The 14,505-nt window shown below is 55.3% G+C and overlaps 1 protein-coding gene across 1 annotated transcript; it reads left to right on the top strand.

Moving 5' to 3' along the window:
- Positions 1–585: 585 nt before the first annotated feature.
- Positions 586–8,645, top strand: BYSL (bystin like). The gene is made up of 7 exons (XM_084611079.1): positions 586–932; positions 2,536–2,701; positions 3,324–3,462; positions 4,843–4,976; positions 5,953–6,113; positions 6,895–6,997; positions 7,891–8,645. Exons 1-7 carry the CDS (start codon positions 653–655, stop codon positions 8,237–8,239), a joined length of 1,332 nt encoding a protein of 443 aa, XP_084467205.1. The 5' UTR covers positions 586–652; the 3' UTR covers positions 8,240–8,645.
- Positions 8,646–14,505: the final 5,860 nt, after the last annotated feature.

Here is a 14,505-nt window from a genome sequence, read left to right as displayed (position 1 = left end):
CTCTGTCAGATGAAGAACAAGAGTACTTATAGCACCTGAGAAACTACCAAATTTATTGGAGCATAGGCTTTCATGGGCTACAGCCCACTTCATTGGATGCATAGAATGGAACATATAGTAAGAAGCTATATATATACATATAGAGAAGGTGGAAGTTGCCATACAAACTAAGAGGCTAATTATTTAAGATGAGCTATTAGCAGCAGGAGAAAAAAAAAACTTTTGTAGTGATAATCAAGACCGCCCATTTAGACAGTTGACAAGAAGGTGTGAGGATACTTAACATGGGGAAATAGATGCAATATGTGTAATGACCCAGCCACTCCCAGCCTCTATTCAAACCCAAGTTAATGGTATCTAGTTTGCATATTAATTCAAGCTCAGCAGTTTCTCCTTGGAGTCTGGTTTTGAAGCTCTTCTGTTGCAGAATTGCCACCCTGTAGGATGAAGGACTCCGCCTGAGGAGAGGTTCCCAGAAGGCACTTGTAAAATAGGACGGCTGCGCCTTTAAGAGCCGAGCCTTGCGACAGGGCTGTTGCCAGTTTTGGAACGGAAGGCGCCGCAACGTTCCAGGAGCGCATGCGCTTTGGTGCCGCCCCTCCCCTTCCCTAGCACACGTGGGCTTTCTCGCGGGCCGCGGGGCTGGATCAACATGCCTAAGGCCAAGCGGCGGAGGGCCGCAGGGGAGGCGGCCAGGAACGTGCCCCTGGCCGAGCAGATCGTACAAGGGGACGCGGTGAAGCCCACCACGCGGGTGAAGAGGCGGGGCAGAGGCGGGCAGCATGGCGGTGGGGAACAGGAGGACCAGTACGTGGATGAGAAGCTGTCGCGCAGGATCCTGGAGCAGGCGCGGATCCAGCAGGAGGAGCTGGAGGCCGAGCACTGTCCCGGCAGAGGAACCGGGCCGAAGAAGGAGAAGACCACGGTGCTGGGTGAGCGGGCACCGAGCACGCCAGAGGGGTGGGGTGAGCGGGGCTGGGTCTGCTCCGGGTGGACGCCGCTCCTTATGGAAGCGCGGAGCTGGCTGTAAGCACACCCGCGAAGCGAGCACGGGGGTGGGCTCCGTCCCTTATTAACGAGCCTGATCTCTGCTTCTCAGTTTCGGCCGGGTGGGCACAACCCAGCCACCCCCCATCTGTTTCCCTTTGACATAGCAGGTTTGATGGGGAAGAGACGAACCCCCTGCTGAATTCTCATGGGAGATCTCTCTCCCCCCTCCCAGGCCCGAAGAGTATTAAAAGCTAGGCCTGGATAGACATACTATGGTCTTTCCCAGGTTTCCCCAGGACGCCCCAGAAGGCTTCAGGAAGTGGTGTTGGCAGTTCAGTAGGTGGCAGTGCTCACCTTAAATCCGTTTGCAACGAGAGTCCCAGCATAGTGGAAGGGGGCGTTGGGCTGCCTTGGCTGCTGCCTTTCAGATGAGAGGTAAAACAGAGTTTCTGGCTCCTGATCATGCAGCGAAAGTTATAGGTGTGTTCACTTGGGTGCCTTGGCTGAGTTGTGTCCTGGGAAGGCGTTCTGTCTCCCTTCATTCCTCCTCCTCCACTTTTATCCACCTGTCTGTATACTTACACAGCCCTCATCGCTCTAGTACCTGATTCTTTCAGCACCTCTCAGACAAAGGGAAGTATCCTTCCCGTTCAGCAGCGACACAGAGAGATCTAGGGACTTGCCCAAAGTCACACAAGAAATCTGTGGCTGACTCAGGAACTGAACCCAGGTTTCTTGAGTTCTAGTCTAGTGATCTGTTCAACAGACCATCCTTTCACTTGGGTATGAGGTTCTTCCTTATTTGCTGTCCCAAATCATATATTGTTTTTTACGGTACGTTTGACAGCACATGGTGTTGAGTCAGTTTAATGGTCATTTAAGGCCAGCTTTTTAAAGGTGTTGGAGTTGGGCACCTAAATACCTTTTACAATGTGAGCCTTAGTCGGTGATCCTTCAAATACGTACACATGTGATTAGTTGCATTAAAGTGTGAGTATGAAGTTCAGTATGTGTTTGCAGGATCAGGGCCTCAAGTCAGCTTTCTGTGGGCTTGAGCGATTTCTTCCCATGGCAACAGGAGAGAGAAAAATTAAACAAACCATGGTTAGAATCCCACAAAAACGAGCAGGGGGGACTTAGGCACATGTGTAGGACCTGAAGCTGCTTTTAACTCTTTAGTTGATGAAGCTTCAAGTTGGCAGGGTAATTTTTAATTGCACGGCTGTTCTCCAACCTTATTGGTTGATCCCGTTAATTAGTTAATTAGGCGATTGGCAGAAGATAAGCAACTCTTGGGCCTGGATGTTAATTCTGACTGTCCCTTCAGATGGACTGCCTCTGGAAATCTCTGGTGCCCCTTCCCATAGCGGGTGTTTGACTGCTGTTAGAAAGGGCTTCTGCAAATTCACCTCACTAGCCACACGAGAGGGTTGGAGATCAGAGTGTGGAGAGCTGAGTGGAATGTTCTTGTGGAGCTGTATCTTTGCAGGCAAGCTGCTCTGCTCCCTGACTTGTCGAACCTTAACTGTGTCTGGTTTATTCCAGGGTCTGGATCACACGATGGGGATTCTGACGCAGAGGATGATGAGTGGCCCACGCTGGAGAAGGCTGCTGCATCCATGGGAAAGGGGGAGTACTGTGAGGAGGTGACAGTGGACCCTGAGGACGAGAGAGCCATTGAAATGTTCATGAACAAGAATCCGCCGCTAAGGTAGGAAACAAATCCCTGAGCCATGGGATAGAAGTGTTTCCCTGCAGCCTCGCAGCATTCAAATAGGGTTCAAGTTCAGAACAGCACTTTGAAGAGGTTAACTGACCCCTGGGAGGTGGGTTTGGTTAAAGCTCTGTCACTCTTCTTTAGCTGGGGAGACTGAAGCATAGGAGAGAATTGTCTTGCTCAAGCTCATAAGGCAAGTCTGTGGCAGAACTAAGAATAGAACCTAGGAGTCCTGACCCCCTGTGTTCCAAACAGTAGATAATGCTTCATTTCCTCTCAGATCACACATGCACGGGGCCATACGTAGTAACTCCTATTACTGTAGTGCCTAGAGAGAGGCCCAGCTGAGATCAGGGTTCCCTTTGTGCTTGGCACTGTACCCACGCTCAGTAAGACAGTCTCTACCCCAAAGACAGGAGAGATCAAGGGTGGGAGTGGGAACAGAGGCACAAAAAGGGGAAGTGTCACCCAGCAGGCCCCTGATCAGCAAGTCCTCTGATTCCTGTTGCAGTGTTCAGTCCCCTAGGCCCTGCTGCCTGGTTCGCCAAGGAACAGGCTGATGCTCTTCTAGGCCAGAGACCAGCTCTACATAGTTTCCTTCCCCTGTGTCTGCCAGGCTCACGCTCGCCGATATCATCATGGAGAAGATCACGGAGAAGCAGACAGAGGTGGAGACAATGATGTCGGAAATATCCGGCCACCCCATGCCTCAGCTGGACCCCCGCGTACTGGAGGTCTACAAGGGTGTCCGAGAAGTAAGAGCAATAGCATGTAATGTAGCAGCCTCCACTTTCAAAATGCCGTCCCTCTGTGAGGAGCCAGGTCGAATCGAGCCCAGCGGCTCCAGCAGCCAGTATTCGTAATCGTTGTGGCTTGTGTCTTTATCCTCATGGCCTGTGCTGAAAAATATCTTCTCCTGCAGCTGGCCTGTGCCCATCTCCAGGGCAGAACGTGACAGCTGTCACTGTACAGCAATGCTGTGTAGCTCTTCAGGGTAATTAAGGAGATTGCAAACTCGGCAGGGTCTGAGGTTTCCATGCTATCGTTATATCTGCAGCAGGCAAAAAGATGTGGGCTGTTAATTTATACTCTTACGCTGAGAGACTTTTTACTGCTCAGCTGGCAGTGAGAGTGCATTCGAGAGCTGGCTTTAAAATTCTCTTTGGTCCAGGAGCCCTGAGAAGCGTGTGCACCTGTGAACAGAGAGGAATTTCAGGATGATTCGTTAGTGTTCACTAGGCATAGACTCCTTCTCCGCAGGCTTCTAAATGATTTAGCTGCTGTTTACACTGAGTCTTTCACTCAAGGATCTCAAGCGCTTTACAAATAATGATGCCTCCCAAACACCAGCGTTTTGAGGAAGGTGCGTTGCTATATCTATCCTGTGGATGGAGAAAGTGGATCCAGTGACTTTCTTAAGGTCATTGTAACAGGGTGGCTTTCCCCTTAAGGGCTGGAGGCCTGGCGCCATTGATGACTGAAATAACTGCCTCAGACCACTCGATCCATGTTAGCAGCTTTGATGGGGCCTGATGGAGGACAGCTGGTTCCCGTATAAAGAGCAGCAGGAGGCTGCAGAGAGGGGGGCGGGATTGGGAAACTACAGTAAATGAGAGAGGCTCCTGCAGAGAAGACCCTGACACCAGGGGAGTTGAGAAGTGAGAACTAGAAGGCTGAAGTTTAGCTAGGTAAACCTGGGAGTGACTGTTGAATTAGAACCCAGCCCTGGGAAGGAGGGATGGGGACTTCCTACTTAAGGGGAAGAGACCCTGGGAATTGGGGCCTAGAGGGCCAAATTCCTGCTTGACGAGAGAGAGGCTTTGAATTGGGACCCAGCTATAGGGAAAATGGTTGGGTATTTCCTACCTTAGGGGAGAGAGACACTGAATTGGGGCCTGGGATAAATTGGACTATGGGAGGTGAATGTTTCAAGCTGCTTTGAGCGAGGTATTAAGGGACCTTGAAGAGGGGAACAGGCAGGGTGCCGCAGAATGACTTCCGGTCATGAGGAGGTGCTCAGGAGGTAGCTGACCCTGTTAATTACACATTGAGTTAGTAACGGTACTCCACGGTCCTGGCTCTCAGGTCCCTGTTCTGACCACTAGGCCACATTCCACATACTTTTTGTTTTAAAGGTGCTATCCAAATACAGGAGTGGCAAACTCCCCAAAGCATTTAAAATCATCCCAGCGCTGTCAAACTGGGAGCAGATCCTTTACATCACAGAGCCAGAAACATGGACTGCAGCTGCCATGTATCAAGCAACCAGGTATGATATAATTGCCGTGGTTTTACTGATTGTGGGTTTTACGGGGAGCTTTCTATGGACTCCTGCCATGTCGCTGAAATCCTAACCAACCTCTGGCTCTCAGCTTAGCCGAAAGACCGAGGAAGCAAGCTGCTTGCCACCTCCGGAAACCCATGCTAGTGCTGTGGATCTGGCATTTCATGGATGCTAGAGAGAGTGGAGATTGACTCCATCCTGATCCAGTGCATAGTTCCCTTCGGTGTGTTCTCCATAGCTGTAACCACTCCTAAGTAACCTGCCCTTTAGCTTGGTGCTCGTCCTGCCTGCAGTTGGGGTGAGAACTGCAGCCTGTGACGCTGGAAGCGTGTCCGATTTAGATATTACAGGTTCAGATGCCAAACTATAAAACGTTGCGTAACACTGGTTGTTTTACTCTGGGCTCTGCACAATCAGGCAGCGGAGTACAGGACCACAGTCTCTGAAGCTGTAGCTGGAGTCTAATTGAGTAGCCAGAGTACCAGTCTTTAAAAAGAAGCTGTTTAGTCACTTCATTGATTCCCCTGCACTCTGGTACTAAGCCCGGCAGGTAACGCAGAGTGTTATACGCTTCTAAGCACTTCTTAGCCCAGCTCTCCAAGCCCCTTCGCTGGGCCTCAGGGCCTTCCCCCTCTTCGGAGGGTAGGGCATATTGTTCCTGCTTTATAAATGAGGCACAGAGGATCAGTTCACCCTCGAGTCAGTGGCAGAACCCCAGGAGTCCTCATCCTCTATTAGGCCAGCCCAGCCTGGATTTCAGCAGGACGCGTGTTGGGCTTCTCCTACAGAAGCTTCAAACATGGGGTAACAAAACCGCCACCAGCAAACTAGGATGTGCGTGGTGGGAAAGGGAGATCCTCAGATGGGAGTACTAGGCACTGCTTCCTGCTTGGTTTCATTGGGGCCGCTGGGTTGGGGGCTGAGACTTCAGTTTAACTTCCCACTCCCTCGTTCCTGCCAGGATCTTTTCCTCCAACCTGAAGGAGAGGATGGCCCAGCGCTTCTATAACTTGGTGCTGCTTCCACGAGTGAGGGATGACATCGCCGAGTACAAGCGCCTCAATTTCCACCTCTACATGGCTTTGAAGAAGGCTTTGTTCAAGCCGGGAGCCTGGTTCAAAGGTGAAAAGAAACCAGGTGGCAGGAAGAGTAGGGTGGGTCCGGCTTGCAGTGCAGTGACCTGGCTGGGTTGTGTAAGCGTTCCTGGTGTCATAGCTAGGTTAGGAGTTGTTCTCTGGGCGGTGGAGGACTTAGATACCTACTTGCTCTCTTTGGCTGTCCAGTAGCAGCATGTTTAACCTTTTCTTTTGCACAGTGAACTTTTCGTGTATGCAGCAACCCCGAAATGCTCTCCAGAGTTGAACAGCAGCAGCAAAGGGAGGGAGGGAGGCTGAAACCATGAGAGCAAAAGCAAGTGAGGTGCAGAAATGTGCTTGGTCCTTCAGCTGCAGGCAAGAAGCCTGTTGAACCAGCAGTGGCTAGATCAGAATATTCAGTTCACTAAAACGCTCTTGGCACCATCAGCTGTATAAGTGCCAAAAACAGACAGCCCCCTTTGGTACCTGTCAGAGGTGGGTGAGATCCATTCGCGGCAGGCGACCCATAGCTGGGAATTGATCTCCTGTGTCCATTTGTATTGTCGGTTGATGAGGCTGGCAGGGGCAAAGAGTGCAGCCCATCCTGTGCCTCCCGCAACACTCTGTGCTCGGGTCCCAGGGATGCGGCATCGATGCCCCTCTGGAGAGTTCATTCTCCCAGGCTGGACATGCATGGGGATTGGAATGCGTGGGGCAGGGGTCAGTCGGCTGGGGTAGGCTTCAGGCTCTGAGCCCCGCAGGTCCAGCCGTCTTGTGTTAAGAGCACTGTTGTCCGACTCTCGTCTCCCTCCCTCCCTCCCTTCCAGGGATCCTGATCCCCCTGTGTGAGCTGGGGACCTGCACGCTACGGGAAGCCATCATCATAGGGAGCATTCTTGCTAAGTGTTCGATCCCCGTCCTTCACTCCAGGTAACGTGGGGAGGGCTGGGGCCCCAGGGGGAGGATTGGGAGGCGCTGGTTCTCCCATTTCCTCAGGGAGTCCCACAGCAATGTCCCGGCTCTGCCAGAAAACCTCTCTGGCGTTTCACAGAGCTAGGAAAGGTCCCACCTACTCCAGCCCAAGCAACGGGCTTCCATCACTTCCACGGGCAGACTGTTCCCCATTCTCATGGCTCTCCCCCTTGGCAAGCTCCTGGGCCAAGAGCCACCAGTTTAGCCACAGCTCCACGGTGCTGGTAGCTGGGAGTTTCCTAGCTCAGCAGCACAGTAAGAGCCCGGAGATCGTGTCCCTGCTGGGTTATCCCACCTGTTCCAGTGGCAATGGAGGGGACTTGGCGCTGTGCGAGACCAGACCCTTACTGCCACTCTTGATTCTGTCTCTCCGGGGTAGAGAAGCAGAGCGAGTGCTGGGGTCATGCCTGGGCGCGGAGCAAGATGGTCAGATGCCACAGCGCAGTCTTGGGGTGGGGACTTCACGCCCTTCCGGCTCAGTGGGAACAGATTTACACCTGCAGGGACAGGTGGGAGGAGGGTGTGGCCCACTCTGGTAGCTGATGGGCCCTGGGCGCGCCAGCCTTCAATCCCTGGCCCTAGACGGTGGGGAAGTTTACAGGCCGCCAGGGGGAAGAGCGGCGGTCACAGACTCCAGAAACAAATGTGCTCTGAAGTGGGAGAAGGGGAGGCCTTGGCAAAGCCTGTCCTTGAAGATGCCATGGGGCAGGGTGCCTGTTCATGTTGGAAGGTGCCCAGACCCACTCGCGAGTGGAGCTCCGCACTGTGTTCGGAGTGTGACCGACAAGCACCTACCCCAAGTCCTCACCACCCTCGCGCACGCTTCGACCTTGCTCTCCCCCCCCCCATAGTGCTGCCATGCTGAAGCTCGCCGAGATGGAGTACAGCGGTGCCAACAGTATCTTCCTGCGCCTGCTCATCGACAAGAAATACGCCCTGCCCTTCCGCGTGGTGGACGCCCTGGTCTTCCACTTCCTAGCCTTCCAGACGGACCGGCGCACCTTGCCCGTGCTGTGGCACCAGTCCCTCCTGACCTTCGCCCAGCGCTACAAGGAGGACCTCTCCTCGGAGCAGAAGGAGTCCCTGCTGGAGCTGCTCAAGGTCCACTGCCACCCGCAGATCTCAGCAGAGATCAGGAGGGAGCTGGTGAACTCCAAGTCTCGGGACGTGGAGGGGCTGCAGCCGGTGGCGATGGAGTGAGGCCGGGGGAGGGAGGTGGGGCCTCTTTCTGTCAGAGAGAAGTGGCAGCCCAGAATTTGTCTGATTGCTCATGGCTTGCTGGGGACGCTGTCCCATGGCTGCCTTCTTCACGGGACGAGGGGCTCAGCTGGCGAACTAGATCTTCGGCTGGAACAAGCAAGCGGGTGTCCGTCACTGAGATCCCCCTAGACTCCTTCCCCGTAGCCCGGGGGGGTGGAAGCAGGCCATGCTCTTCACCTGGACCTGCCCTGGGAGTTAAACTCTGCAGTGGTGGAAGCTGCCTGCCTGCCTGGCTCAGATCTGAAGATGTGCTTACTGGCCTGACACCAACAGGTGTCTCGGGGAGGGTGAAAGAGCTCTGGGCTGCTCCTGTGTCTGAGAATAAAACCTTTCCCCGGGACATTCAGAGCGTGCACTAATGTCTGGTGGAATTGAAAGGATTTAGTTGCAGCCAGTTTAAAGGGACAGTCAGGTGGCAGGGAGCTGGCTCCTTCCTTCTTCTGGAAGAGGTGGCGCATTCAGCAGTGGTCACTGAGGGCACGTGCAGTCTACTCCAGTCCCTGCTCCGTCAGCACCGCTGTCCCCTTGTTGCACGCTGAAGAACTCTTCCCTTCCTCTCGATGCACCAAGCCTGCCTTCTGTCTTGTCCCTCGTTTCACTGAGGATACATTTGAAAGGCAGCCCCGGGTTCCCCTGCACAGCAGGGAACGAGATGGTGCGCTCCTACATACATCTTGGCTGCTGGCGGGCGATGCCCCGGGTGCCTGGGTTGGCAGCTGCGGACGTTTCAGTTCAGTGAGCCGAATCCGTCATTCCCCCGCCTGAGGGGCGGTCGGCACCATGCTGCTTTGGCAGGCACGGGAAGAGTAATGCATGCGACGGGGGGTTAGCTCCAGGGGAGACGGATGGAGCAGTGGGTTTGTTTGTAGAGAGCTGGCTCCCTCAGGACAGCCACTCACTAGCACGGAGATTACTGAACAATTTGCAGAGCTCCCATCAATCTGCTCCGTAGCGTTTAGCAGGAACGGTCACGGGGGAAGGCAGCTACTCTGTAATTACCTAGCTTCGCCTTGAAAGGAGCTCTCTCGGAGTAAGTGATTGATAGCCGCCTGCAAGCCAGGAGGGGTTGGGGACAGAAAGGGAAGCCAAAAGCAAGGCTGGGTGTTGGTATCAGTTCTGTACATTGTGGAGGAGGCAGCTGGGAAGAATCCACAGGCAGGAGGTGACAGAGCCAGCACTCGGGGGTACTGTCTCTAGTTGCCACCTCGGGGATGTCACTTGGCCCCACAGGGTGTAACGAAGGGGGAGCGAGTATCTCCCCATGTCCTTGGATCCCCACCCTAATTAAGCACAAACCATGCCTTGGCTGTGTCCCTTCGAGTAGATGTGCTGATGCAGGAGAGCCCAGAAAGCCTGGTTGAACTTTTCCTCTCCATCTGGCCAACGGGAAGTTACTTCCCTCCCCACCACCCATGCCTGTTAAAATGATACGTGTGCTATTCACTCCAAGGCTAAAGAAGAGGCCCATAACTGATCCTACCCAGCCATTCAGGGCTCAATTGTGATGTGCACTGACCACCCCTCCCCCCCCATTGATTTCAGTTGGCTCCTGCTCCATGGTTACTCCTTTAGAGGAGGGCCCTATTCTCTTTTACTGCAGTCAGCTCCTTCCATCTCAGTATTTACTGGGGCTGCCGGAGGCAGCTGAGAGAGGAGGTGGAAGGAGACAGGAAGTTTGGGCTTGGTGACTGCCTTTGTCAGGGTCTGTACAGCTGAGGGCTTGAAATCAGTGGAGGCCTTAGTCCTTCCATGGCCTTTATGGCAATTGTTCCCCCAGCAACACAGGAGGCTGAGGGTCTGTGCCCTAGCCTGCTAAGCCAGCTCCTTGTCTAGTTATCTCTCTGCTCGCAGGCTTTCACGCTGCGTTGAGCTAAAGGAAGTTGGGGTTGATCTATCTCAGTCCCCCACGAGGTGGCAGAACACAGCAGGCAAAGGGGCGGGCACAGTGGCCGTCAGAGGAGGCCTTATGTAACCCCTGCTCTAGACAGGGCAAAGGGCAGTTCCTTCCCTGTGGGGAGAGGAGAAATCCTCCCACTGCTGCTCCTGACTTCAAGAGAGCAGGATGCAAAATCATCAGGACGCCTGGGTTTGATTACTAACTCCCGCTCACCCTGCAAGCACGCTGAGCCTCACTTGTCCTATTGGGATCCAGGAAGTGGGTGGGCAAAGTCTGCCTACTTCTAAAGGATCCCCCCCCAGCCTGAGGGTGGGTCCACAGGACCTGGAAAACCAAATAATTACAGGGGACAACTAATGAACAACAGGGACAGGAGTGTAGTCAAAGGGTCAAACAAAGGGAACCAGATGGGGACACCGAGCAGAGAACCACGGACAGCGCCCACTGCTTCTCGAAGCCATCAAGAGAGTCAGTGGATGCCACCCAGAGGAACTCTGCCCGGAGGCGTGAACTGACGGCGCATCGGAAATAGGCCCCACAGTCACAGGAGACTCCATCGGCCCACCTCCTCACCCTGGTTTTATAGATGGCCACTTTAGCCAGGGCCATGAGGAGGTTGACCAGGAGGTCCCATAACTTAGTGGGGCCACGGACAGGGAGTGCATAGATAAGGAGGTGAGGGGAAAAGTACAACCAAAATCTTAACAAAATATTTGTGAGGAGCCGGAATAGGGGCTGCAGCCTGGCGCACTCCAGGTAGACGTGCGCCAGGGCTTCCCTCATGCCGCAAAAGGGGCAGGTATCCGGGATTGGGGTGAACCGCGCCAAGTACACAACCGTGCAGGAGCCGCCAACTGATATCCCTGGTGGGCCTCGGGACCAGAGTGGAATATAGGCCAGCCCACCGGGGCTCCTCACCCTCTAGAGGTGGCAGGAGGTCCCGCCACTTTGTGTCAGGGCGGGACACGAGGGTGAGGACGTGAAGGGTGTGGAGCTCAAGCGTGTATGGATGTTTCCTTGGTGTGGTCTGGAAACGGACTTGCTGCAGCTCGTGTAGCCGGCTCACGGTGAAGGGGCGGGGGCCCAATGAAAAGGTCCGGAGGGCCTGGGGTGGAGGGTGGGTGGGGCACGCCCTCCCTTAGGACCCAGTCGAGGTAAATCTGAGCAGCGGGCAGCAAAGCAGCCCTCACCTCCTGAAGTACGCTCAGGGGAGTACCTGGTCTGGAGAGCCCCATGCGCTGAGCGAGCATCAGGGGATCCAGCCAGTTTCCCTGGTCGTAGTCCAGGCAGTCTCCAACTCTGGTGACTTCTGCCAAGACCAACCTCTGGCACACCAAGGGGGACTCTGCCACCTGCACACGGAGCTGGGGGTTGCGTAGCAGGGGCTCCGCAAGGAGATCTTCCCTCACAGAGGCCGCCACGGATCTGGTCACCGTGAACAGTTTCCAGGTCCGGAGGAGGTCCTGGTGGAAGACCGGCAGCCCGGAGAGGACTCACAGAAGACCTCTCGGATGGAGATAAAAGAGCTGTCGGTCATATCGGAGCCCTCGGAAGCGGCGCAGGAAGGCATACGCCAGTACGCTCCACACCAGACTACCTGCACCATAAAGGAGCCTCAACAGGGCTTGGAGGTGGAAGACATGGACCTGAGTGCGGAGACACTTCAGGCCCTGCCCTCCCTCCTCCAGGGGTAGATGGAGAACCCCTGCAGAGACCCAGTGCAGTCCTGACCAGAAGAACTCCAGAATCAATGTTTGGAGGTTGGCCAGGAAACCCGGGGCCGGGACCAGGGTGTTGAGCCGGTACCAGGGCATGGACAGGACTAGTTGATTAAGCACCAGTGCCCTCCCTCGAAGGGAGAGGCACCGGAGTAGTCCTGTCCATCTCCGGAGCCGCTCTGCCACCCTGCCCTCTAAACCATGCCAGTTCTCTGGCGGGGACGGATGCGTGGCAGAAAAGTAAATGCTGAGATAGAGCAGCGGACCCGCGCTCACCGGATGGCCTGAAGCGCGGGTGGGAGGGATCTCGCCTGCCACCAGTCCCCTACCACCAAGCCAGAGCTCTTGACCCAGTTGACCTGGGCGGAGGAGGCTGGCAAGCCTCCACCCACACCAAGTCACCCGGGTCCTGCACTACGAGGAGCACATTGGCGTACGCCGACAGGACCAGCTGCAGCTCTGGCTCCCGCAGTGCCAACCCTGTCAACCTCCTACGGAGGAGACAGGAAGGGCTCGATTGCCAGAGCGTACAGCTGTCCCGAGAGGGGGCAGCCCTGCCGTACTCCTCACCCGAAGCTGACTGGTTTGGTCAGGGTCCAGCTGAGCCTGACCAGACACTCTGCGAAGATGTACAGCACCTGAAGAAAACCCACAAAGTGGGGTCCGAAGCCAAACGCTCGCAGAGTGCTCAGGAGATACCCGTGATCCACCCTGTTGAACGCCTTCTCCTGATCCAGGGACAGGAGGGCGAACGACAGACTGTCCCTACACCCGAGTTCCAAGAGGTCCTGGACCAGATAGAGGTTGTCGAAGATGGTGCGGCCCGGGACGTTGTAGGGGATCACGTTCGTCAGCACGGACCCCAGCCGCAGCGAGATGGCTTTCGCTACGACCTTGTAGTCCGTGCTGAGGAGCGAGACGGGACGCCAATTTTGTATATCACGGCTGTCCCCCTTCGGCAATAAGGTGAGCACAGCTCGCCTGCATGAAAGAGGGAGGACCCCGCTCTGCAAAGACTCGGCCCAGACGGTGACTAGGTCTGGGCTGAGGATGTCCCAGAACACGCGGTAGAACTCCACGGTCAGCCTGTCCATGCTCGGAGATTTATTGGTGGGCATGCGGCGGAGGGCTTCCGAGACCTCGGCCAGAGTGAGAGGCAGCTCTAACCAGTCTCGGTCACCCACGCTGACCGTCGGGAGTTCGTCCCAGAGCACTCTGCAAGCGTTACGATCGGTCGGATCCGGGGAGAAAAGGCCTGCATAGAAGGCCCTGGCCCTTCCGCAATATCCGCCGGATCCGTGAGGGGGGTGCCGTCCTCTGCTAGGAGGCAGGTGACATGCTTCTTAGCCCCCCTCTTTTTCTCCAGGGTGTAGAAGAAGCAGGAGCCGTGCTCACTTGTGGCAGGCAGGGATAAGATCTACCCTAGAGGGAGCAGGAAGGCATACAAGTGCTTAGTGCTCCAGGCTAAAGCCCTGGAGACTGCGGTGTTGGGGGTGGCAGCCGCTGTGCTGCCAGGCATGGCTTGTCCTGGTGGAATCACCTGCTGTGAGGACCCCCTCCCGGGAACAGGGCTTCTGTGCTTACTCAGCAGGCTGCCAGGAGCTGGCACGAGGGGGAAGGGGAGGCCCTCGCAGAGCAGATGCCATGACCTTAGGGGAAGAGCGTGGTGGCCCAGATGTTTTTAATACCCTAAAGAGGTTTAAAAAAAAAAAAAGTTTCTCTTGATGCTGGAGGATGTGCTGCAGGCTTGGCTGTTACCAGGCAGAATGGCAGGGAGGAAGCAAGGCGCGAAGCCGGCTTTCACATCAGCCCTACATCATCCTCCGCTCAGGCAGCCGGAGCCCAAACCCTCCCGCTGTCACCGTATCCCCACAGCGCTCTGTGGAAAGTACACGCAACAGCCTCAGGCAGAGCCGAGGAGGGGAGTGTGAGAAAGCAACGTGGCGGCTTTGAAGGGGGGAATCCCCAAATGCAAAGAGCTGAGAAAGGGGGAAACCTCCAGTTGTCAGCTTGTGGTACCCACTGCTAAACAGTCACTCCTGGGAGCAGCTGGGTGCCTGGCGGGGCCCTCCCTGCGGTGGGCCAGTCCCAGCTCCCTCGTGCTCTTACTCTGCACCCCCATTCTCTGGTATGTGCCCATACCACACTACAGCGTAGTCCTTCCCTGCCACTCCAACTACCCCTCCTAGCCAGCGCTCTCTAGTGCATGCTTCGATGCAGTTACTTCACAGGCGCCCTGATTAATTCAAGCACAAGCTTTTCAGAGCCGCTAGTCAGCTCACCTTCCCCGGGTCACCCAAGCCATGTGCATTCGTGTTCTGCTTGGCTTTCTAACCCAAAGGCTTCCCCCTTGTACCTGGATTTCACATGGCCGTCGCTCCACTTAAAGCTGGGCCTCTGTGAGCTTTACTCCTTCCTTTGGAGCTGCTCAGTCATGCTAGCATAGCAGGATGATCCTACTCTTGCAAAATGCTCCCTGCTAGCATTGCTCTCTACCAGTGATTCTCAGGGGGGCCCCATTCCCATGCAGCTGGGTTTCCCCCACTAACATTATCAAAAGGGGAATGGCAGGGTGGTCATGACCCCCCCAG

This window comes from Lepidochelys olivacea (genome assembly GCF_965140295.1).
Source record: "Lepidochelys olivacea isolate rLepOli2 genome assembly, chromosome: 21".
In the NCBI taxonomy this organism is placed as follows: domain Eukaryota; kingdom Metazoa; phylum Chordata; order Testudines; family Cheloniidae; genus Lepidochelys; species Lepidochelys olivacea.
Note: the sequence above shows the minus strand (reverse complement) of the source record. Positions and strands in the feature narration are given on the sequence as shown.

Excerpts from the sequence above, each read along its gene's own strand:
- BYSL (XM_084611079.1), top strand. The coding sequence starts at position 653 with ATGCCTAAGGCCAAGCGGCGGAGGGCCGCAGGGGAGGCGGCCAGGAAC. Across the intron at positions 4,977-5,952 it reads GCCATGTATCAAGCAACCAG|GATCTTTTCCTCCAACCTGA; the intron begins GTATGATATAAT and ends CGTTCCTGCCAG. Across the intron at positions 6,114-6,894 it reads GCCGGGAGCCTGGTTCAAAG|GGATCCTGATCCCCCTGTGT; the intron begins GTGAAAAGAAAC and ends CCTCCCTTCCAG.